The sequence below is a fragment of the Planococcus citri genome, chromosome 1 (assembly GCF_950023065.1).
Source record: "Planococcus citri chromosome 1, ihPlaCitr1.1, whole genome shotgun sequence".
In the NCBI taxonomy this organism is placed as follows: domain Eukaryota; kingdom Metazoa; phylum Arthropoda; class Insecta; order Hemiptera; family Pseudococcidae; genus Planococcus; species Planococcus citri.
In genome coordinates, this window is record NC_088677.1 from 69,611,754 (window position 1) to 69,638,098 (window position 26,345).

At 32.7% G+C, this 26,345-nt stretch overlaps 2 protein-coding genes across 2 annotated transcripts; both read right to left on the reverse strand.

The window, feature by feature from the left end:
• Window positions 1–14,507: 14,507 nt before the first annotated feature.
• Window positions 14,508–20,155, reverse strand: LOC135834637 (dynein axonemal heavy chain 7-like). Its single transcript, XM_065348606.1, has 9 exons — window positions 19,659–20,155; window positions 19,437–19,580; window positions 19,200–19,365; window positions 18,985–19,130; window positions 18,758–18,907; window positions 18,515–18,666; window positions 18,232–18,433; window positions 17,999–18,137; window positions 14,508–15,106 (listed from the first exon to the last, which is right to left on the reverse strand). The coding sequence occupies exons 1-9, from the start codon at window positions 19,659–19,661 to the stop codon at window positions 14,913–14,915; spliced, it is 1,296 nt and encodes a 431-aa protein (XP_065204678.1). The 5' UTR covers window positions 19,662–20,155; the 3' UTR covers window positions 14,508–14,912.
• A 1,639-nt stretch (window positions 20,156–21,794) lies between these two features.
• Window positions 21,795–22,987, reverse strand: LOC135834814 (dynein axonemal heavy chain 3-like). Its single transcript, XM_065348817.1, has 2 exons — window positions 22,182–22,987; window positions 21,795–22,108 (listed from the first exon to the last, which is right to left on the reverse strand). The coding sequence occupies exons 1-2, from the start codon at window positions 22,404–22,406 to the stop codon at window positions 21,827–21,829; spliced, it is 507 nt and encodes a 168-aa protein (XP_065204889.1). The 5' UTR covers window positions 22,407–22,987; the 3' UTR covers window positions 21,795–21,826.
• Window positions 22,988–26,345: the final 3,358 nt, after the last annotated feature.

Sequence of the window (26,345 nt, forward strand, 5' to 3'; positions counted from 1 at the left end):
TCAAAATCTTGAGTTGTTTCTGAGATACACCTTTCTCACGTAATTTTTAGTCAGAAGAAGCTTCCAAGTAATAATACAAACGTGACTAAAAGTAATAAACAAACCAGTTTCAAATCTTCACTGTAAAAATCTGTATGGTGTAGCTCCAAGGGAAAAGATTGATTGTTAGGGCTTCGAGGTAGGTAGAGTGTAAAGGAAAATAGGTAAAGGAAAACAAAATAGAAAAGGGGGAAAAATAGGAAAAGGACAGTTTGGAGAAAATACATTCAAGTTTTTTTTCAAAAAACCGAACGAAAATAGGATCGCAAAATAGAAAAGTAAGTAAGTAATTTTTTTATTTTATTCTTATCAAGAAGAGTAGGTAACACCTTTTCCAAAAAAGCAGCCAAGACTGCTGGAAAGAAAAATGTAGCCCCTTTCAGGGCAATTTCTTGATCAACTCAAGTTCGAGTATGAAGGTAAATTTGAACCCACATAAAGAAAACTTCTGTCCCTCAAGGATAAATACACATTAAAATTCAGTCATCACTTTCTACATCAATCTTATTGGAAAAATTTTAAATCAGAAAATTCTTCAACTTTCTGGAAAACTTTTAATTTTACAAATCGGAAATGAAGAATATCAAAAACAACAAAATGTTTTCATGACGTATTGCCTGAAAATTGGACCTCAAAATATGCTACAGTGATCACCTTGATAGAAAATTGATAAAAATCCTGGAATACTCTTAGAGCGTGAATTTTCCACTAATTTCTTTCAACATTGTTTGTCGTTAGAATGTAATTCATTCAATTCTTAGATAATTCCACTCGCAATGAATCTGTTGAAGGAGTGAACTGCTTGCCTACCCAATTTATACATTGCATTGAGATCAACCAATCAATGAGAGACTTATTTTGATTTGGTAGCTACTTACCTGATAAAAATTCTGAAATGAGTAAGTAAATTTTCCAACGATTTTTTTTTTCGAACAGCGTTGTTTCATAAGCATAAAAAAACACCCATCGCCTGGATAAGACCGAAGGAACGAATGAACGAACGAACAAATTTATTTACAATCAACATACCTACAAGTTTGCAAAAATAATAAGATACTTCGGTATTCCCTTCAATGCGCAAATGCGCGAGCGAGGAGAAAGGCGGATGAAAAGTAGATGAATGAACCACTTCCCAAGGTTTGTTCCCATTGATATTGGATTTAATTCATGGGCATAAATTACCTACTTCCATAGTTGATTCTTGAAAAATAAAAATAAGTGTGTCTTGATCCAAACGAACCGAAACACATTTTAGAAAATTGGGGACATTATTGCAATTGAAACAAAAGCGCAGCCTGATTTACTAAATTATCCACAGTTGCATACAATGATACCAAAACTTGTGGTACAATAGAGTCGAATAATAATACCTACTGCGTTAACTAGGTATATGACAAATTTATAAATTTTCACTACAAAAAGACCCTTAACAAAATTATTTTGATTAAGATTTATACAGAGCACTGGAATATGAAAAAAGTTGTTTTCAAGTCCCGAGAATTCAAAAATGGGCAATTCTAAGGACAACGCGGAAAAAATAATTATCAACGAAATTACCTCCCAAAAATTCAGAATCTCTATGTAAGCGGTGTCAGTTCTTCAGTGAATTCTCTCACATTCATCTGAACTTTCCGTAATTTAAAAACGAGTTTCTTGGCATCTAATTTACGTTTCAAGATAAGTATTATTTCTTCAATGAAATCGTACAGCTCCGAAGCATCGTGAAGTAATACATTCTTCGAATGAATTAACCCAGATTCCATAAATTTTCCAGCTGCAAGGACCGCTGAGCACAAATATGTGAATGGAACAACATAAAATCCTGATCTAGGAAAAGTGAGCTATAATGTAACTATTAGTACAATCTAAGCTATTTCATCATTCAGTTTTTGTGTATGTTTTGTTTTGTAAGTTCAAAAATACCTCCCATTTCACATAATTTATCATCGGTCACTTCACAAATTAAATAATTATCTAAATTATAGCCATTCAAGTATGCAGTTACCTATACAAATGAAAATTTCGACTAGAGGTATTCTTTTTTGTTGAAATTTTCAGGTTTTGTTTACATATACTTATAATTGGAATAGGTTGAAACTCTTATTTTCATTTATGATGCTCCACAATTATAGCTGACGCAATTTTTGCAGTACCTATCTTTCTCTTTTTTTTTTAATTTTTTGCAATAATTTTTCAACTTTAAACATTTAAACACATTTTTTAATACAGAAATTGCAGGGATTTTAAATCCATTTCAAACAATTCTAGTACATAATAATATATCAACTGAACGAAGTGATTTCTGGAAATATTATCTAAGTTAGGTACCCATTTTCCTACAATAGTTTAGGATCATACATTCAAATAATTCCACCCAAAAAAGAAATACAATATTGATATCATAATTCAAAACACTACCTAAACTAGATAAAATCTTAAAAATATAGAAGAGATGAAAAAAATTAAAGTACATAAATAATCGAGCAGTTTTCTATTTTAGAGAACGCAATCGATAATAAATTATTCATAATTTTTTGACTCTTTTGCCATGGTCAAATAAAAAAATTGAAAAAAAAATCTGAAAAGCGAAATACGAAAAAAAAATAAATAATACCTAAAATACATATATTACTTCCTTAATAAGTACGTCAGAAATTATTGCAATGATGAGTGCTTTTTTTTTGTATTTGTTTTTTTGCAAGTAAATATTAACCAATAAAAAAGTGATTTCTTACTTTACAGCTAATAGTTTCTCTGTTAATAAAATTGGTCATGGTTCCATTTGTGCCTGATTTTACCAAAAATATTAGTCTTTTGGTAGTGAAAATATTGTCTACAATGCTGCATGCACTACAAAATGGGAAAAGTGTAACACTTCATGCAGCCACTGCAGATCCAATAGTTCAAATGTCCATATTGTGAAACTACTCCAATTAACGCACAGTTCACGATAATTGGAGTTGGCTGGTTAATATAAGGTATCCAGCAATCCAGTAAATAATGCTTGAAAATTTGAATTACCTAATTGTACTCGTGATATTTAGAAACCATTTTCCAAGATTTGTTTCCATTCATTGATGAGGGTATTCAAATTTCAAAGCGAAGAGTTACATACTCATAATCGAGAATACGACTGATTATAATTTGTCCTGTTGTTATCAGTTTTGCGCATTTTTCAACAGGGTAAAAAATTATGTTGTTGCAGGAAGTTCATTATAAAATCGTCAATGAACAAAACAAAGAACCATCTTGCAAAATATGTGAATATTATTTTTTCCTCTCGCATTTGAAATTATGTACTAAAGCTGAATAAGGATAAATCTACGTTAGAAAAAAAAATACACACGTTACAAAGATATTCTTACAAAATAATTATGATCGATCTTGACACAATCATTTTTCGTAGATTGTAAGTACTTTTTTACAATTAAAAATTCGATTTTGAAAGAAAAACAATGCTAAATTCGTGCTCATAATATTGTGAAACTACCCCAATTAACCCACTGTTCACGATAATTGAAGTTGGCTGGTTAATACGAGGTATCCAGTAAATAATGCCTCATAGCCATAATAGATAAATTCGGAAAAATCAATAATTCGGTACCTACATATTACTTATAAGTTCCAAAAATTCAGAATCGCGCGCTGTGTAAATGGTGTCAGTTCTAGAGTGAATTCTCTCACATTCATCTTAACTTTCAGTAATTTAAAAACTAATTTCTTGGCATCTGATTTGCGTTTCAAGATGAGTAATTTCTTCAATGAAACTGTACAGCTTCGAAGCATCGTCAAGTAATACATTCTTCGAATAAATTAGCCCAGACTCCACGAATTTTCCAGCTGCAAGGAATAATTATTTGTTTGAAAACAATGTTTAGTCAAAAGACTCGAAAGTAAGGCAGTATTGCCAGAGCAAGCAGCGCAAATGTGTATAGGTAAGTTAAGTAGGTACTATGAGGTAGTGCATGAAAGCTTCTGATTTTTTCCGAACTTATTAGACAACCAATAACTACAGTATCAGTGTAAGGGTTAAATTTATACTGTCAATTTTTTTTTTTTTCAAGACCAGAATATATCAATCGCCAAGAATGCAAATTATCTGGAGAAATCCTGATCTAGGAAAAGTAAGCTATAAGTAATTCAATTTTTACCCACCAATGCTAATTACTGATTATTGCTGTTCAAGAGCAGACATTTCACGATCACATAATTTACCAACCGATTTGATCCTTTTTTTTTTTTGGCATCTCGAAATATTTCAATCACATCTTACAGAACTGTCCCAGCATTTAGACTATTTTAGTGATTTTTGCAACATATGATATAGTTCTGAACGTGATTTTTTATTTACGGGACTACTTTAATACAGTCTTAGGCAATTTCGATGTTATTTTATAATTTTTCAGGTTTTGTGTTTTTTTTTGTTGAAGAAGTATAGAAGGAAAAATTCAACGTCATTTTCAACCATTTAATAACGAATAATAATAATAATAATAATAAAGTAAAAAGAATAAACTGACGGTTGAGCCAGTAATAAATGAAGCGCGATCTAGCGCATTAATAAATAAGAATAACCTATTTGTATTAATCCGATCCCACCACGGAAAGAACCAGGTAAGTCATTTTTTCAAACTTTCGTGCAACGTACGGCGTTTTGAGCTATCAGAATGCTCCAATTTTGTAGTGAATTTGAATTTCATCAAAGTAATGACTGGAAATACATCACATTGAGGCATAGTGGGAAAAAAATGAAAAGATACGCCAGTTATGAGGTGAAAAGTCACTCTTTTCGTGAAAAAATCAAGCAAAAAATCGAAAAATTAGTGTTTTGCAACGACTTGAATTCGATAAAAATCGATTATTATGATAACATAATGAACAATTTTCGCATTCTAAATAGTTAACGATGTTGAAATTTTCTTCTTATCGCCTCACATTTGGTCTCGGCTCATTTCTCTCCCCTCCTCTTTTTTTTAAAGGCCATTTTAACTACAAAAAATCAATTTTTTTTCAAAATCTACATGGGCTACATTTTTCTACTCCTCAGTGTGAATTTAATTCAACCCTAAACTGATTTTTGAAAAAAAGTGACTTCGTGTGAAGAAATGACGACTCATTTTATTGAAGCTTCATTACAAAATGGCCGCTTGAAAACTTCAACATGTCTTAATTTATTGAAAAATAATCAAATAAAAACGCAGAAAAAAAACTGCAGATTCTTCTATGTATCGTTAGGAACACATTTTAGAAAACGTGAACTTTTCATCTCAATATGGTAAAAAATTGAAAAATTAACTCTAAAAGCCACATTTTGGTATCGACTCCCAAAGTAATTTACGTCGAGTTTTGAAGTTTTTCTCATCATGGTCGACCTTTTCAGCCCAGTTTTGTTGAAAAAAAAACCGTCAAAGGCTGATTTGAGTTCGATAGTAGAGACGCGTGCATTTGTATAAATTACACGTTTATCGAATTTGTATGGATACCTACCTGTGATTTTAAGAGTTTTTCTTGTCTCGATATTATGAAAATGTTTCAATAAATTTACGAAGATTCCAAACCATTTTAAATTATTGATTTTATTCTACATACTTAGTTACTTACTTATTAAGTTATTACACATATAAGGATTGAAAAATAGGAAGGTAGGTAAGTCACTTTTTTTTTTTAATTCTTATCAAGGAGAGTCAGACTGAACACTGAGTTGGAAGTCTGCTGGAGTGTAAAACTTCAAATATATCCCTTCACTTCTATTTTTTTGCAAATTATTTTCAAAATTATTAAAAATGAAATATCTCGTTCTCCATTCTGCCTTCTATCAATCTTTGATTTTTTACCCATTGCACTTCAAGTCACGTTTTTCAGACAAAAAACTCGATAATCTGTAAATACTTTGAATCAACTTCGAGATGTTGGAAAAATTTGGACTCTCGTCTCTTCACTCTACTCTTACCCTATCCATCATTCATATCAGTAAATCAAATGTTCATCACCCAAAATTATTCCTTCATTAGTAAGTACTTTTTTTTTTTATTAGTTATAGTGTTTTGCAATTAAATAATAAGGTTAACTAATAAAAAAGTGATTTCTTATTTTACAACTAACAGTTTCCCTGTTAATAAAATTGGTTATGGCTCTATCTGTGCCTGATTTTACTAAAAATATTAGTACTTTGGAGGTGAATGGGAAGAATGTAACAAGTACTTCATGCAGTCTCTGCAGATCTAATATTGAATTGAAATTTCATTACCATTATAAAGATTTTCCACTGGTACTTTTTACCAGTGGTGATGACTAGTTTTTTTTTCATACGGGATAGTTGAAAAACAATCAATACTCCCTCCCTCCCCCACCCTTGAAGAGGGTCCACCCCCCTCAAAATTTGAAATACGTATATTTCCTAACGTCCTGCACTTATTTGAGTGCAATTTTTTTTGTTAGGTAGCAATTAATGCCTGGAATTCAAGAAACATTTTTTCCACTCACCCTCGCCTCACACTCACGTCTCAACTCTTTACTCACATAATTAGGAACACACAACTTTGGCTGTAATTCAGTTATTTTTACGCGGTTTTCACAGCTAACCTTCAAGTTGAACTTGCAATGTAAAAAAAACTACTTACCGCATCCTTTGTATCCCTGTTTCATCACCTCCCCTCCATCACTTCAAAATTTGGTACCCATTTTTGGTTGTATTTTCAATGGTTTCAACTTTCTTCTGTATGCTGAAATTTTTCATAGTAAGATTAGGTACTCGTAGCTATGAAATAATGATCACTATCCTTGGTCTACAAAGTTTGACCCCAAAGCTTCCTCCTCCTTCCCTCCTTCCTTTTTCTTAAAATCTATGTAAATCTAAATTTTGAAAAAACGAGTTTTTTATTTCTCGAAACATTATTAGCAGTAAGTATGAAGCACAGTGAAGTAGATCTATATTGTCATTTTCAGCACTTAGTTAAATTATTGTAAGTATGTGTACTTACTATTTACTTATTCATAAATTCACAGTTCATTTTTGTCAAATTGAAGAGCTCTCAAAATGATGAATCCTTCAAAAACATGATAATTTTGTAATTTTCTCCTAAAAATGGTATAATTGAACACTCAATGTAGAATTATAATATGTATTATACGACAGTGGGCATCGAAATTTTCTAATTCTTCAATCTTTCGAACTCTCGCTGGTTGGAGGGGAGGTTAGCCATTGACGTAAACATTTTTAAAATTATTCCTACGTCCTGTTGATGTCATCTGATCATAATTTATTGCAAATCCCTTCATCTTAGTTTCAAAAACAGACATATCCTGGATATGGTCTGTGTTTGAAACTAAGGCGCAACTTTGAGCGCGTTTTTTACCCTTTTACGTACTATCTTGAAAATAACAGACTTCGGCAATGAAAAGAGCGTTAAAAATCCTATAAGAATCAATTTATCTATCTCGATTTTTGTAAAAGTGGCGTTTGTCTAACTTTGTAACCAACCTCATCAAGTACTTAAATTGGTGTACGAACGCGTTGTAAAGAACCAATTAGGTGTACTGTCATTTTATAGAAATCGTGTTTACGTGTAATTGGTTTAAAATGATTAATCAACGAAATATCATCATCGGGTACCTGCTGCTAGCACAAATTTCGTTGGGAATCGCAAAACACCAAGAAGCAGAAGTGGAACGAGAAGCCAAAAGAGTAGCCGTACCAGCGTGTACCGCCTGAAATAAATCAGAACCCTTCGTCATAATCATTTTAAACTTACATATTTATTTGCTTACATCGTGTTTTTGTAAGAATCAAATTTCTCAATAATCTAATCAGATATATATTTACTTTATTAAATTATGGAATTTAACATATTAATCAGAAGTAAGCAATCCTGAATTTGTCATCCGCAGTCGTGCTTAAAAATTCTAGCTCATTTAATAATTAATAATAAGTAATTTGTAGATCAGAAAATGCGATTGTTTTTTAAAATCAAGTTTAATAATGTCTTCGTTAATTAACAAACCCCAAGAGCTTTCGCTCGAGGGTAATGTAAAAGAAAAATGGCGACGTTTTAAGCGCAGTTACAAATCAATATTATCTTGACACGTTAATTTCCATTCAATCTAACGATAAGAAGGAACGACTAACCAATGAAGCTAACCAGATAACCTCATGAAGTCTGCCTTCCCGAGATTTGCATGGACAGTGGTCTCAGGGGTTGCCCTTGACCCAAGTATCACACTATCAAAAATTTAACTGCCAGTTTTGAGTTTGGGTCCCACAGTAAAATTTTGAATTTAAAAATTGTCAAAATTCGCTACCCTGATGCTTAGGTTTTTCCCACGGTGTTGTCAAGGAAAAAAAGCGTAAACCGCTGAACCCCAAGATGCACAAATACATAAATAAACGATTATAAAATTCCCCGAGAAAAACAAAATTGCCAGTGATTTTTCTTTCTTTGCCAGTTACCAAAAAATCAGGGATCGAAATGTCATCTAATTAAAAAAAAAAAAATTGAACAATCAACAAGAATCCTGTGAATGTGGGTTAAAATTTAGCGATAAAAACGAATAAATGTTCGTGATTCAATTTTTTGACCACTTCCAAAAAATTTGGGGCCTAAAATCTCATTTTCAGAACAAAAAAAAGTGAAAAATCAATTATGAACAGTCTAAAAGGTCCGCTCGTCTGATGTCCTCTGTGGGACATTCAGAAAAATAATAGGCGTTAAGCGCACCATCCGCCTCAGTTAATATGAATTAGGCAACCATTCTTACCAATTTGTAACCACGGTAAATGGGTGTCCGGGGAGTGGTGGTACAAACTTCAGATTTGGATATAACCGGGTACGACTAAGAAAAAACGTTATATGAACAGGTTGCCTATCTTGAAAATTGAAGGGGCAAAATTACATTTTAATAATAAGCAAATAAAATGAAAATTTTGATGATGGGAACTGGTAGTACTTTGAAAACTGAGCAAATTTTGTCCATACAAATTTTTGCTAACTTGAAAATTGAAGGGGCTATGACCACATTTAGAATAAAAAAAGATTCGAAGAAAAAATCAATAGCGAAAATGGATTCTAAATTCAAAATTGATCAAATTTTGTTCTCTTCAATTTTTGGCCCAGATCAAAATTGGAGGAGCTACGCGACATTCAAAGTATGAGAAATTTCAAGGGTTGCTCAATTTTTTTGAAATTTCGCTATTGATTTTTTCTTCCGAGTCTTTTTTTATTCTAAATGTGGTCATAGCCCCTTCAATTTTCAAGTTAGGCAAAAATTTGTAGGGACAAAATTTGCTCAGTTTTCAAAGTACTACCAGTTCCCACCAACAAAATTTTCATTTTATTTGTTTATTATTAAAATGTAATTTTGCCCCTTCAATTTTCAAGATAGGCAACTTGTCCTGAAACGTTTTTTTAAGTCGTACCCGGTTATATCCAAATCTGAAGTTTTGACATCCACTCACCAGACACCCTGTATAGCAAAATAACCTAACCGCACTTGCAAGTAAACCACGCAATGGGCCACACTGGCATACATACATTCCCTTCCGCCTCACACCCACCATAGTCACCATGTCCTATAGTAACCTAGTTAATGGTTCTTCAATAGAATCAGATACTCTCGTAAAAGTGGAGGAAGTAAGTATAATCATTTATCAATCAGGAGAAAAAAAATTGTTTTTATCAGATTAGATCTCCTGTAGGAGAGATCTGAATAAATCTGATCAAATATGGATTTAGGGTAATGATTTTGGACAAGTCAATTCACAATCAATACAAGCTGAACGTTCAAACTTCAGCATGCCTTTTTTTCCAACACGAATGATTTTTCTAATTTTCAAATTATTTATTTTTACCTACGGAATCATATTTTGAAGAATAATTATTATTTGTAAATTTTAATCTTACCTATTGAAAAAAAAATTCTAATAAGAAAATTGAGATAGGTCTGGTACTTTCTTTTTTGAATGTATTATACCAGAAGTCGCAATACCGACTGAAATAAATCAGAACCCTTCGTTAGTACTTGAGTAAATTTAAAACTTATTTATTTGCTTACATCATGTTTTTGTATGAATATAATTTTGTTTCTTGATAATCATCTACTTAACCAGACATTTACTTTTTGTAGGCAAACCTCATGCTCACACATTTCATACGTAGGTATATAATATATTAAGATCAGCCATCAGAGAATGACATCAACGTGTGTGTCTCCCTAAAATAGACTGAAATAATTTCAATTCATCAAAATAAATGTTTCATCACTGCTGTTTCGTTTTCTTTTAATTTTTTTTTAAAACTACCTAGATGGATACGACATCATGAAAAAAGTGCCACAAGAGCATCTAAATAAAGAAATTAATGTTTTTTGAATTCAATTTTTATATAGGTAGGTACCTACTAAATTTGAAAACAAGTCATTTCGAAACCATTTTAACATCAAATGTTATGAAAATTGCGCGGAATTCAACCTATATGTAGGTACCTAAATTATTTTTCCATAATAATATTGAAATCTCTACACCACCATCAAAACCACCACCTGAAAGGATACCAAGTGGAGCAGATGGTCAAGAGGGATACCCAGGAGGTCCAGGAGGAAATTTCTTGGGAATAGGCAAAACGTTTGAGAATCTGCAAGGGCTCACAGTTTCAGTCAGAGGAGGTAACGGAGGACGAGAACAGGATGGTGCAAGTGGGAAGTCAATTAATATTACAATCCAAAATGATGCAAATGCGACAGTATTCAACAAGGATGGCAGAATCTACTGTGAAGCTAGTAAATCACTCCAAACTTCAGGAATAATATACTTATCTATACATTAGGTACTAATAAATTCATTTTGTCAGCAACAACAAATTTAACAAATCCAGTCAGAACTGTAGTTGAAAAACAACTTCAAAATATTTCAAACTATTCCGATAGTTGCACCTGTACCTGTATTCTCCAAAGTTCTCTAAGAAATCACTTCCAATGTTCCAAATATAATGAAATTCCTCCATAGAGATTAAACTTACCTACCAGAATTCAATATCTCACATGAAGACTTACACTGCATTGTTGAAGGGTAAAAGTGGAGGAAAAGTAAGTAATTGTTTTTCAATCAGGAGAAAACAAATTGTTTTTATCAGATCAGATTACTACTTAGACCAGATCCAATCTTTGGCCAGATCAAACTTTTGATTGCATTACATCTGTTCAGAACATGATTGGATTTCCTGTAGGAGAGATCTGAATAAATCTGATCAAACATGGTTTTAGGGTAATAATTTTATACAAGTCAATTCACGATCAATTCAAGCTGAACGTTCAAACTTTAGCATGCCTTTTTTTTCAACACAAATGATTTTTCTAATTTTCAAATTATTTATTTTTACCTACCCACTTAAATCATATTTTGAATAATTTACAAAATCAGACTTCTACAAGTGCCAACGCAGCAAAGCGGAGAAAGGATAATTTCAATATTTTTGAGATCACTTCCCTGCGAATTATGCCGTAAGTTACTATATCAACATGGAAGATTCACAATTATTGGTAAGTTATTTTTTTCTTTTAGCGATTTATGTCTTTAATCATGTCTATCTGAAAAGTGCAGTTTAAAAAATAAGTACATACTTGTTCTTGTGAAATTCTGAAATACTAAGTCATTTTTGTCAACAGTTTTTATTTGTGAATATTAAGCTTTATTTTTAGATTAGTAATTTTACTAGCAATTTAATTTTTGAGAACATGAATAGAACGCCCAAGTAATTTATATGAAAGTAAAATTCAGCTTTCGAAGAATATTTTTTTAGATAGGTCAAGAGCAAAACCATTCCAGAGCATCGAGTAATTTTAAAATTGAATCAATTCGCTTATTGACGAACGCATTTTCCAATCAAATTACAATTGTTTTCATGATCCTTTCCATCAATTTATGAACCATTTCCCAAAGTTTGTTCCCATTGATATTGGATCAAATTCATATAAATTATCTACTTGCATAGTTGATTTTTGACAAATTAAAGGAAACTATGTCTTGATCCAAACGAACAGAAACAAGCTTTAGAAAATTGGGGCCATAATTATTGTAATTGAAACAGAAACAACCTGATTTACCTACTAAATTATCCACAGTTGCATGAAATGATACCGAAACTCACAGCAGATACAATAAAGCCGAATAATAGGTAATACTGCGTTTAATAACTACGACAAATTTATGGATTTTCACTACAATAAAACCCTTAAAATTGGACAAATCGAAACCTTCATAATATAAATTTTCAAAAATTCAGAATCGCTGTGTAAATGGTGTCAGTTCTAGAGTGAATCCTCTCATATTCATCTGAACTTTAAGTAATTTAAAAACAAGTTTCCTGCTATCTGATTTGCATTTCAAGGTGAGCATTTCTTCAATGAAATCATACAGCTTCGAAGCATTGTGAAGTAATACGTTCTTCGAATGAATTAGCCCAGATTCCACAAATTTTCCAGCTGCAAGGAATAATTGTATCATTTGTTTGAAAACTAAAGTACATATAATAAAAGACTCGAGACTAAGGAAATATATCTAGAGCAAGCAGCGCAAATGTGTAGGTAAGTAAAGAACTGAATATACTAGACATGAAAACTAACTACAGGTTTGTGCAGAACTACGTACTATAGAATGCGGTTTTCAACTTTGAATATCGTCTTTTCTGGTCATAATAATTTCATTTTTGGAGTGTTTTAGTACAATTACTGATACGTACGTGCACTGCACTTAAAATGGTATTTCTCAAACCCAGAATTTTTATTTTCATTCCTTAGAAATAAAATATTCAGACGAGTTGCAAAATATCAACTGGGACATTTTTTGTTCTCATGAATTTTCTCATCGGCTCCACCATTACACTGATAAATTATAAAAGAATGAAATGTATAGGTACCTGATTTTTTAAAATTTAAAAAAAAACCATAATGGTCACTGGAAAGGGTTGTTTTCCGTTTTCAATTAAGCTGGGCAACAAGTCATTGCCAAATGAACACAATAAGAAGTGGGAGCAGTTTCAAAACTTTTGACCAATGTGTACTTCCCCACATCTGTATCCAGCTCAAACTTTCAAAAAACTTTCAATTTTCCAACTTTTTTTCAACATTTTATCATTTTTTTGGGTTGTTGTTGTTCCAGTGCCCTCTTGACGTATTTAATACTTTGCATATACCACCACTCTGTTGGACCATTATAGAAAGGTTCAATCTCCCAAGACAATTGAGCACTTCGTAGATGACATTGACAGATGAGGAAACCTAACATGCAAGATGATGCAACGTTTGGCGTATAACGTAGATCAGAAGAAGTATAAGCAATCTTGAATTTGTAATTCCCATTATTTCTTCCAAATTAACGCAGTATAATTTTAGAAATTCTAACATTCGTTTTCGGTGTTCGAAATTGCAGCCATTTCTGCAATTATTCAACTACTCGAATGACATTAAATTTGAATCTAGGCATGAAAAATAATAGGAAAGTGTGTTTTGATCCAAATGAACCCAATAGAAACTTGTGGCTGTAATTGCGATTGAAACAGAAGCAACCTGATTTACAAAATTTACAATGATACCAAAACTCATGGTACATACATATGTACAATAGAGTCGAAATACTGCGTTTAATAACTACGACAAATTTATGGATTTTCATTACAATAAAACCCTTAACAAAATTGGGACAGTACCTACAACTGTTGTTATGTAAGGTACGTGATCACAAGTTTCAAAAATAATTCAGAATTTCTGTGTAAATGGTGTCAGTTCTAGAGTGAATCCTCTCATATTCATCTGAACAAACCTTTGGCCAGATCAAACTTGTGATTGCACCTACATCTGTTCAGAACTGACTTCTAGGACAGATCCGAATAAATCTGATCAATAATCATTTTGTACAGGTCAATTAATGACCAATTCCAGCTGAATGTTCTTGCTTCAACATGCCTTTTTTTACAACACGAATGATTTTTCTAATTTTCAAATTATTCATTTTTTTTTTTTTCCTACCTAATCATTTACAAACTCAGACTTCTACAAGTACCAACGTAGCGAAATATTAATTTCTGTAAATTTTAATCTTATTGAAAAAAAATTGTTAATAAGAAAATTGAGACTAGTATTTTCTTTCCATGCACATTCCCAACAACTGAAATAAATCAGAACCCTTCGTTAGTAAGTAAATTTTTAACTTATTTATTCGCTTACATCATGTGTTTATGTGAATCAAACGCAATTACAAGTAGGTCTAGGTAGAGGTACTACTCTCGGCCGCGGCGTACTCGTACTCGTACTCAATAAGGTCAGCCTCACAATATATATATAGGTATTAGTATCCAGACTTGTCAACTAATGAATGGGTTAATTTTACTATACAAGTGGACTGACCAACTTGTCAACTATAGTTGAGAAGTTGGTCAGTCCACTTGTATAGTAAAATTAACCCATTCAATAGTTGACATGTCTGGATACTAATACCTATATATATAAAATTGAAACAAATCGCTTATTGACGATCGCATTTTTCTATCCTTTCCTTCAATTTAGGAACTATTTCCCAAGGTTTGTTCCCATTGATATTGGATTTCCACACTTGATTTTTGAAAAATTAAAGGAAATGTGTTTTGATCCAGATGAACCCTAACACATTTTAGAAAATTGGGGCCATGATTGCAATTGAAACAGAAGCAGCCTGATTTTCAAAAATAACCACAGTTGCATACAATGATATCTAAACTCATGGCAGATACAATAAAATCGAATAATAATACAAACTACATGCGACAAATTTATGAATTTTTTCAATACAATAAAACTCTTCAACAAAATTGTTTTCTCAAATACAAATGAGTTCCAAGAATTCAGAATCGCTATGTAAATGGTGTCTGTTCTAGAGTGAATCCTCTCATATTCATCTGAACTTTTAGTAATTTAAAAACAAGTTTCCTGCCATCTGATTTGCGTTTCAAGGTGAGCATTTCTTCAATGAAATTGTACAGCTTCGAAGTATTGTGAAGTAATGCATTCTTCGAATGAATTAGCCCAGATTCCACAAATTTTCCAGCTGCAAGAAATAATTATTCGTTTGAAGACTAAAGTACAAATAATCAAAACTTCGAAATACTCGAGATTAAGGACGGTATTTCCAAAGCAAGCGGCGCAAATGCGTAGGTAAGTACCAGGTACTTGAAAGCTACATATAGGTTTGTGCAGAACTATGTACTAAATTAATGTACGTAGAGACAGTTTTTAACCTTGGAAATCGTCTTTTCTGGTCTCTATACAAGCTGTGGTCTGGTTGTTTCTTGACAGCTTTTGATCCACCATATACCTAACTTTACACTAATGCAATAGGCACCACTTATCCCGTTACATCATAGTAATAAAGGAGTTAATAAATTTTTAATCGCCGTTGTCCATGTAAGCAATCTTGAATTTGTCATCCCCATTATTTCTTCCAAAATAACGAGTAGGTATAATTTTAAAAATTCAAACGTTCGTTTTTAGTGTCCGAAATTGTAGCCATTTCTGCAATTCTTTAACTACTCGGATGGGATTAAATTTGAATTTAGACATCTTGTTGTAAAGTTGGAGTGGAAATGATGACACATGAATACTTATTCGATCAAAATTGATTGAAAACTAGTCCACCTAACAATTTTTTCATCAGAAGAAAAAAAAATAGAAATCAGTCGAAACAAGCCATCAGCTATTCGCTGATTGCAATATAGTTTTTGCATATTTTGCTTTCACCATAAATTGGTTAATAGTTGCATTGGTTGCTAAGTTCGCTTTTAAATATCAACTTGAAGCTGATTTCTCATTTCTTGATCTTTTTTATAATTTATAAAGTTGAATGTGATGGCAGAATCAACATCAGTTTAAAAATTCTATTTTTCTGATTTTTCATTCTTACGTAATACTTCTTGTCGATAAAAATATATCTGATTTTTATAAAATTGAATTCAAAAAAATAATTTATCGTGCAAATTAAAAATTGCTTGACAATTTTTCATGAACCCCGTCCCAAAATTTCAAATCATCATTGACAAAAACAACTACAATTGCATGATGAAAAAGCAACCACAGTCGCGAAAAAACCTTGTAGGATATAATATAACCTTATTAACCGTAGTTACTTTAATTTTCAAAAATCATGGATGTATAATTCCATGTCAAAATCCCTTACTTACCTACTTCAATTTTGATGAAAAACTAATCCCAGATTTTTTTCACGTTTCAAAGTTCTATGAATGGTTTGGTGCATGAAAAAATCATTTTTTTTTCAAGCTTTTAAATCTAGCTATGTATTTTAAAATTAAATTAATGCACAAGAACAAGAAATTCAATATTATTCATTTTTTAATATTTTATTTAAGTTCATCGTTATTTTATTTTTTCGTCAGTCCAGTATGAAGTTGATCCAAAAAATTTCTCCATTAAAAATGTTGAAAAATGTAAGTGAAAATCCATTTCTGCCGGATTTCTAAAATTTCATTAAAATTGAAATGAAAAATCGTGAAATGTATTTTTTTCGCGGTTTTATTTCATGATTTTATTCATCACACTCGGTAAAAGTGGGCAAGGAGTGCTAGAGTGCGCAACCATAAAACAGGTGTTGAATTCGATAAACTACATATGAATTTTATGATGATTTCTTCAGATTTTTATGTTAGTAGGCAAAACGAGGCCAAAATTCAAAAATTATTCTTAAAAATGAAGCAAAATTCTAGAAAATTACAGAATTCCTGAAAAATCTCAACCAACTTTTCAAAACTTTTAAGAATCCCTTACTTTGGAGACTAATCCTTTGGGTTCTTTTTTCACAAAAAAAATCTTATTTTCATTTATCGGATTCAACATCATTACTCGTACAGGTAAATTTTTTTTAAACCTCTTCTTTCGATGTGGTACGTTGGTACGTGCCTACGTGGGTAAGGTATACCTACACTAATGGCGAAATCTGTTGTTAAGTTGAGGTGCATCAGCACTCTACCGTTTCTTTATTTTAATACCTAGCTATCTAATCGTAAGAAAACGTACTTAGGTGAGTCTGATTCTTCTGAATCCCATGACCAAACCTCTGTTACGTTTGAAATATTTAAATAAGTTTTGTTTATTAAAGCAAAGATCTTCCACCGTGTGAAAGATAAATGTGAAATTCTCTTTCAGACGTTATACTCGTACTTAGTTATAAAATACAAATACAAACAATTCAGTAATTTTGTTTGCTGAGAATGTGATTATACAGTTGTCCGAAAATTTTTGAAATGTCTTACCATTTTATTTTCTCGAAATATTAGTACATTTCTTTGCTTTACCAAAAAAAAAGAAACTTTTTGAACAACTTTTCAAAAGTAAAAAGGACGTGAGAGAAATATTGAGGAAAAACTGAAGAGCACTACTTCATAATTTTCAGTTTTTATTCTTTCAGTTAATATGTATATTGTATGTAGATGAAAACAACCCAAAGACTTTCAGCGTACTAGGCTAGGATCTAGAAAAATCTTGGAGCAGATACATTACATAATGAAATGAGTTTTTCGAAATCAATGGGAGGACTCATCTTGAAAAAGTACATTGGCCAGCATCAAATTTTGGCACTCAAATTTCGGCCAGCTTTAACAGATCAATTACTAAATTTTAATTTCGTTTTTACTAGCCAACAATATTTCTAATTTCAATTTCTGTAATTTAAGACTTCAAATCGGCATACTTTATAGCATTTGTTTAGGGTAAGTTTTTTAAACCTCTCCGTCTGATGCGGTGCACGAGTAATGTACCTAGACAAATGGCGAATTTTGTCATTTAAAACAACTACGCTAATTCAATTAATGCTCATCTAAATATACTTTCGCTAATTATCGTTGTTCTACAAGCAGATAAACGTGCCAGCAAAAGCAAGGAGCACATTCGTCTCCAGTGTCAACACATCGAAATACAAATCATCACTCACTTTTCACCGCTGTAATAACTTCATCATTGTAGAAGCTTTTCATCAAGCCAACGACATATTCAGAATCACCTCGATCATCGATTTGATTCCCGTAACAACACTCCAGCATAAATGCCACCAAGCCAAAGGCTGGAACATTCTAGAAACATTGAAATCCAGGTAGAAATAACTTGAGGAATCCTCCAACCACTAATTTTTAAAACAACAAATCAACAATGGGTTTCCAAATTCACCTCGTGCTTGTTGATAAAGACACTCATTTCTCGACCAGCGATCAGTAGATCAGTATCAGTAAACTCGTGGAATGAAGTCCAGGGCGAAACAATGGGTTTTTCTCGAAGCGTTTCGTGAAAAGTAATTAAATTTGGAATCAGGTCTGTATTTAAAACTGTATCTTCGTTGTCGAGGATTTTCAAACGTATCAAGAGTTCCTTCCTATAAGACACCCAATAAGAGTGGAAATTTACCATAATCGGATTCGTTCGAATAAATTAAAAATAACCAAGTCCTACACACTTGAATGATTCAACATTAACGTATTTAGAAGCACCGTAGGCAATTAGCTGGCTTTTTTTGAGAATCTTCGAGGGGCAAAATGAATCATGCTCGAGAATAATCCAAAACCTGAAATCTGGATGAGGTGAACTCGAAGCTAGATCTTCGCAAATCTTCGGAATGAAAAATAAAATACATTGAAGACGAAAAAAAAAGACTCAATTTGATCGTATGGAAGCACAGAAAAGCATATTAAGTTCATACTTTTCCAACTTCGTGTAACAGATTCTGGCAATTTTGCAAATTCCTGATTATTAGCCAATTTCCTGAAGACATTGATTGCTCTAGATGTGTCTGGATGGAACTTACAGCCTTGGTTAAAGTCACAACAAGACATTTTTCCGGACTAATGCCCTAAAAATAAATCATCATAATGAGAAGTCTCACGGTTTCAAGTCAGAATTGACTCATTTCATTTGAAATACTCGTACCATGTGAAGGGCAAAATTGAAAATACATTTCAACGGTTCCGAATCGTCAAATAACACAATGGCAATGGGAATATCACAGTTTGAATCTTTGAACACAGTACTTAAATCGAATGAGCCAAAGTCACAATACTCTTTACCCAATTCATCTGCAAATAAATCACTCAAATTATGAAATGATCGCAATACCTACGTTTGCAGATTCATCGCCATCATACCTTCCACAAATCTGAGTATAATTTGAACACCATTCTCAGGGCATAGACTCTGAGCGAGTAATACTTTTTGGAAACTGTTCAGCTGGACCCAAGAATCAGGAAACCCTTTTTTCCCAATTGTTTCAACCCACTGACACTTGTTTTGTTCAACGTCCTCTGGAATAGTCTGCAAATTCCCCAAGAATAACACAATTTTTCCACTTCCAAAACCTCAAGCATTTTCAAAACACAATTCACCTTCAAAAAATCCATATTTTTGATGCATTCGTCAGGCTTTGAACTTTTTAAAATCTCGTAAAACATCTGCAGTTGGATTTCATCCAAAGTACCTTTCATAAGCATGGAATTAACAGCGATTAAAAATGCAAAAATTAACTTATCCTGAAACAGATTTTTTTCATCTTGAAAGTCCTTCAATCACTCGAACAATATGTCAAAATTTTAGCATATTATCCATACCATCTCTTCAAGAGCGAAAATACTGATAGAGAAATAATTTTTCAACACCAATTCCGTAATAGTCTCGCATCTTTGTTCAGGTTTACCCGTTTTTTCAATCCTTTCCACCGTTGAACCGATCAAATTACCGAACCAATCCAAAGAAAACTGATAAATATCGCATAAATTTCGCAAACTCGCTGAAAACACCCACAAATAATTTGGAATTCCTCGTCATTAAAAAAATACTCCTGCATAAAAGAGCTTACTTGAAATTTGAAACAGATTCGAGAAATATTTGGTGTTGGAGGAATATTCACTCTGAGTGCTTTGAATGGTCTCGATACGAGACTCAATTTCGGATACTTTTTTCGAATTCTCATCTATGACCATCGAGCTCATGGTGACCACGTTTAGCTCGTCATCACCTTCCAGAATATCTTGATCAGTCGACAGGACTGATAAGATCTTAATCTCAGCTTCGTTAGCAGCTCTGTAAACTCACAATTTAATAAGCCCTGCTCAGATGAAGCTACTGCCCCCCCCCCTGAAAAATACCAACTTTTTCAAATCCAATAACTGTACAGCGATTTGATTATATTCGAGGTACAGATCGGCTCGATCTCTCATCATGATTTGTTTCAAAAGCATCATTTCCGAGGCACATTTGGGCATCGTGCAATTAACAATGGTCACTTTATCGTATATTTCCGCGGTAAAATGAGGATTCTCCATGAATGTGGTTAAATATAATCTATCAACGTTTAAAATCTTTTACAATAATAACCCAATACCTCAGAAAGAAGAAAAAGAGTGGAAAAGTGACTTTAACTGACTCTAATTCAGGCTTGTACTCGATCGAAGCTTCACCCAACTTGACGAATAAACCAGAAGGTGCCCTAAAATACCTCTTCTCCAATAAAGGGTACAGAATTGTATCTAAATATTGCCCAATGTTCTCCAAAAGCACAGGATGATCTGAGGCAATAGCTGTCTCTAGACGTTGCAGATAGTCAACACATTCGGGCTGGATTACGACTAGATTCTTATTCGAGTTCTTGATCCATTTAGTCATCACATGATGAGGATCGATTAAAATTGGATACCGACCAGAACATCTGTAAAATCAACTCACATGGTTGGAAAATACCTCAGAGGAAGAATCGAGCCAGAAGATGTTTCAGCAATAACCTGATCATGGCTAAATTTTCACGATAAAAGTCACCCTCGGGTAGTCCAATGATGTGTTCTTTTTGTACATCTATCTCATCCATGAGGATATTTCCAAGTTTGAAGTCACCTCTACACCTGATTCCTGCATTTGTAATGGTAGAATACCAAGCTTTAACTTTGGATTCTCTGAACTGACATGGTAAAGCAGTTAAATACGTTAATGAAGTGGCACAGAGTAATACATCTCCTAAAACCAGACATAAAATTTCACATTTACTAACACAGAAAGCAAACCCCATTTTTTGAAGACATCCTAAAATTCAGAATAGGAAAATGCACACCATACTCGTACCTATCAAAGTATCAAAAGTTTCATCAATAATGGCTTTCTTCTCAATCCACTGAGACTTCTTACGCTGTAATATTTTCACATACTCTTCGGCTCGAAGTTTCTTCTTGAAAAATAAGTTCTCTTTTTTCTCCAAACAATCCAGTTCAGTTTTTTCTTTTTCTAATGTCTCGATTAAACTGGCTCTCTTTGTACGTACATCTTCGAGATTCTTTTCTTTAGATTTGAAATTAGATTCGGCAATTGCGTACTCTTCTTCGGCCTCGTTCAGATTTAGTTTCACATCAGAGTCCATTTTAGTGACTTGGGTGTACTCGTAGATCACCATGATCCATTTGTAAATGGCTAAAGAGCAAATTAAGGGGTTTGCGATGAGCCTGATGTCATCAAGACGTGTAAAAATGTGACTAATAAAAATACCTTCAGCAGCCACCGAACAGCTGCGTATTTTATCACCGTCGAAATCCTCATTCGATGCGATTTTCTCTTCAAAAATACGAACGTTACGAGTGGATACTTCTGATTTATCGAAATTCACTAAAATATCGATAAACTTCGGATCACCGATAAACTTGACCGTAGGTCTCCAAGAATCTTCGACTACTTTACCCGATTCTTGTACTTTTTCTGGTTTGATTTCCTATTTATAAAAGATTCAAAAAATTATTTAAAAATAGTCTATGAGAAATAAAAAGAGGGCGACGTTGTTGAAAAAAACGACCTTGATGATAGCCAAAGCTTCTACTACAGCTTTCAGAGGTTTAGGTGGATTTTTCATTGTTTTTAATAAAGTTATATCAGTTGACGAAAGTGACTGTAGATTTTCACAAACGTTTTCCCACACGACCTGGATTTGAGCAACCTGTTGTTCGAATTCTTGTTTTCTAGAGTTCAATTTCTTTTCACAATTTTTCAACGTGGTTTTAGCTCCGTTTGTGGTTATTTCGGCCTATCAAAAAAACTCGTTTAATATTAATATTTATAGACTAATGAACACATTCACAATTCCAGGGAAAAGATACCTCTGTTTCAACTTCCTTTTCAGCTTCTACTTCGTTCTCTAGCCGTTCAACTTGGATTTTTTTATCGTGTATTGTTGGCTGTAATGTTTCACATTCTCTTTCCAGGAATGGAATTTGTTCTTTAATGACTGAAAGTCGTTGTAATGATTTTTCCAGCAATTTTCGTTTGTTTTGTAAATCCCTGGTAGAGATATAAATGATTAAAACAAGGTTTAAAGAAGGCATTAAGTGCAAGAATTTAACCCTGAACTCGATGAATCTTGTAAATAATTGGAACCTAACAAGAATGCATAGTTAAGTAGGTACCTAGAGAAATACCAAATAAAAACGAATTGGAAACCAATTTCATCAATGAAAAAAGTAAAGCATTATTTTGTTTTGTTTTTTCCTTTTTTCAATTCCACTTTAAATTTGAGTTCAGTCTACTTTTCTTCACTACCTATTTGACATCAATTCCTATCTATCTTGCCACCCCTACATGAATGAACTTGACAGATGTCACAAGAGACCGCTTCTTCAAGTTCATTCGTGTGTTTTTTTAATTTTCTGCCTCGTATATTTTTAGAATCAGTTTTTTATTATTCATTTTTCTATAAGTATAAATTGTCTTCTTTGTTATTGTTTTGTTTTGTGTAAACTTATGGTTTAAGTATAATAATAAAGTGAAATTATTTCTAGAAATTGTTTCACCACTCACCAATGATCGTAATTAAAATAATACAAAGGGTAAGGAATTACTTTTTTTTTTCTAAAATACAAAATAAAACGAGAATGTAGCTTGATAAAAATAAATACCTAATTATTTTATTTTTGATTTTTAATGGTTACAACATCAGACGTTCATAGTAGGCTATGTATTTCTTCACAATCTAATTATCCAGATCATATCTAAAAAAAAAAAAAAAAAAAAAAAAATAGATAGGTACCTATAAATGATTAAAACACGGTTTAAAAACGATATTATTTGTGACTGCAAGAATTTAACCCGGAACTCAATGCCCCATGGATAGTAATTGGAAGCCTATACAAACATGAACAAATATGGGATATAATTTATGTATATCTAAAAACAATTTCATCAATAACGGAAAGGTAAAGCATAATTTTGTTTTCCTCTATTTTTCAACTCCACATTAAATTTGAGTTCAGTCTATTTGGCATCAACTCAGATCTATCTTGCCGACTTACTGATGAGTAATGACTGTTTTGGCTTTATTGAAAAATGATGAACAAGTTATGGCGGATCATTTAAGGTTCTTATTAGAAAAAATCATTTTTGGTTACAAATTTTCATAAAATACCTACATTCAAGTGGTTATTAGTTAATGGTTATTGCAGTGGCGTAGCCAGGATTTTCTCAAGGAGGGGGCAAAACCAGATTTTTAGGCATGAAAAATCGAAATGAGGGGTAATTTTCTGGAAATCTATTGTAATGTGTGGTGATTTCATGAAAATGAAAGCAAAATTACTGCTCGAGCGAAGCGAGAGCGAAATTTTTTGGAAAAAATGGGTCCAAACAACAAAAAAACGTCCATTTTTGCATGTTTTCTTTCAAATTTTCGCTCTCAAGGGGGGGGGCATGGCCCCCTTCGCCCCCCCCCCTTGGCTACACCACTGGGTTATTGTTTTCAGTTATCATCCCTGTCGAAAACTTGATTTATCGTAATACCTATACTATAGTTATTTCATATTTTGTTTTGATTCTTGCTCGTTCAATTGTCTCACATATTATGCACGAAGCTCGTGTACCTATCTATCATACTAAAGACCTAATACAAAAGTTTCAAATATATTCACAAAGCAATTACACAAAAAAACTATCATCGCCTGGTGCGTTGAACAGCAACAATAATTATCGAAATCTTTGAAATTAAAATAATAAAACGAGTTCTTTTTATAGTCATTTCAACCACGAATTTTTCTTCTGGTTTACGTTCTAATTCATCTTTGCGCTTTTTAGATGCAAGCCGAAGTTCATTCTTTCACTTTAAAACGTTCAAAAGTTTAATGATACCGAGAATAAATTGATCATGATAATCGCAAGGATTGAAGTACTTAGTAAGTAAAAAATGTATCTATTTCGGATCCGTGACTTGATCCAAGCGAAAGTGACAATCTACTTCATCGCCTGGTGCTTTGAACAACAAGAATAATCGAAATCTTTGAAATTTAAATAATAAAACGAGAATGCTACTTAATAAGGATGAAAAATTTGTCGGATTTCACAAAAAGTAATTGATTTCTCGAAGTAGGTAAGTGAGTAATTCCTTATCTGGTCAAGTAGGTATTTATGATAGGTTTAAAATACGAGACAAGAAACGCCGAAAACTGGGTTTTGTGCACAACGAAAAAGAACGATCATCCAATGATCACTTCGATACCAATCATTATTATAAGAGTGAATTTCTTCAGCTTTCGTAGCATGCAAGAGGTCATCATTATCTTCGTCAATATTGCACAAACTCAATATTCAAGGACAAATAAAGCTGCTCAAATTGCAATCATAAGTTAGTGATGGTTCGTTTAAATTTTCAAATTGAAAACTTTTTTTTACAGTGACAAATTTTAAAATGAATTGAGCACGCGACATCTTTTATTTCAAAATTTCAAGTTTTATGGCTTGAATATCATTAGGTACCTATAAGTAATTGACGACCACCTCGAGGTCGAAACGATCTCGGTGCTTCATAATTTTATATGTAAGGGTAAATAACTAATAACTGATTGGTGAAATTTATCTGACAATGAGATGAATAGAAATTAATTCCCGTTGTCTTCTTTACAACCCTCAAGTTTCAGATAATTCAATAATTTTGTCAATAATTTTTAAAAAAAAAACAGTATGCCAGCTGTGCGAAAGAGAAACTTTAACCATTTTTAAACAGTAAGTAATCCATTACATGCATTTACCAATACCAGCATCTTGAAATGAAAAATACCGATATCCGCAAACGAAATTATAAAAATATACTTGTGTAGAATTTTTCATTAGTGCAGTTATTCTCAGTATAAATATTGCAATCAATAATTTCAAGTTTCAAAATAGTATTATCATTTTTTATTTATTCGGAGGAATGTAAGTCGTATAATTTTTTTTCATCAAGAATTGTCTGGGTTAGTTGGGAAGGAATGCGCATCATGGTGCTTGAACTAACTACCAAATTACAACGAAGTGAGGATGTCAGGTTACCTTTAATTTACAATAAAAAAATTCGAGAGGAGCCTACTTCATATACAAATTACAAACACACCAGGTCAGACAACTTAACCTAGTACCTACGCCTTAAAAATGTTGCTCAATCGAGAGACGAAATTATTTAATTATAGGGCCATTTCATAATTCTACCGAAAAAATGCGACTTTCGACCTCAATTCTTTCGATTTCCACATAATCTACGCACCCAACAACTCACTAAAACGCCATTAGTTTGCCTGCAGCCCCCTCCAGTGGTGGATGGGGGGCTATTTTTGTATGTGCGATTTCTCGAAGTACTCCATATTGGAAGTTTCTCATTTTGGCTGCAATGAAACTTGGCTAAAAACTGATTTTACATTGACCATTTTCAAAATCGACACTCTCGATCTTAGGGAGCTGTGCCCCCTCAAATTTGGGCCGAGATTTCAAAAAAAAAAAGGATGGACGTGTGATATATCAACTGGTGTGTTTTCCGAAGTGCTGAATATGTAGGTAACTAGGTATACGACCTCAGTTTTTCGATTGAGTTTCATCCAAAATCTTGCCACCCTCAAAAGGGTCAAATTCCAACAAAAAACTTGTTTGGGTAACGTGATACATGAAATGGTATGTTATCGGGGAGGTAATTTTCGTTTGTTTTGTAAATCCCTAGTAGAGATATAAATGATTAAAACACGGTTTAAAAAAGATATTATTTGTGAGTGCAGGAATTTAACCCGGAGCTCAATGAATCCTGTGGATAATAATTAGAAGCGTACGAATATGAACAAATATTGGATACACGAGCGACGTAAATGTTAATGACTAGAAACAATTTCATCAATAACGGAAAGGTAAAGCATAATTTTGTTTTTCCCCCCTATCTCAACTCCACATTAAATTTGAGTTCAGTCTATTTTCTTCGCTATCAATTTGGCATCAACTCAGATCTGTATCTTGCGGACTTACTGATGAGTGATGACTCTTTT

Excerpts from the sequence above, each read along its gene's own strand:
- LOC135834637 (XM_065348606.1), bottom strand. Across the intron at positions 18,908-18,984 it reads TCAATTTTGCCCTTCACATG|GGCATTAGTCCGGAAAAATG; the intron begins GTACGAGTATTT and ends ATTTATTTTTAG. Across the intron at positions 18,667-18,757 it reads TGTTACACGAAGTTGGAAAA|ATTTGCGAAGATCTAGCTTC; the intron begins GTATGAACTTAA and ends TTCATTCCGAAG.
- LOC135834814 (XM_065348817.1), bottom strand. The coding sequence starts at position 22,406 with ATGCCTTCTTTAAACCTTGTTTTAATCATTTATATCTCTACCAGGGAT. Across the intron at positions 22,109-22,181 it reads AAAAGGAAGTTGAAACAGAG|GCCGAAATAACCACAAACGG; the intron begins GTATCTTTTCCC and ends TTTTTTTGATAG.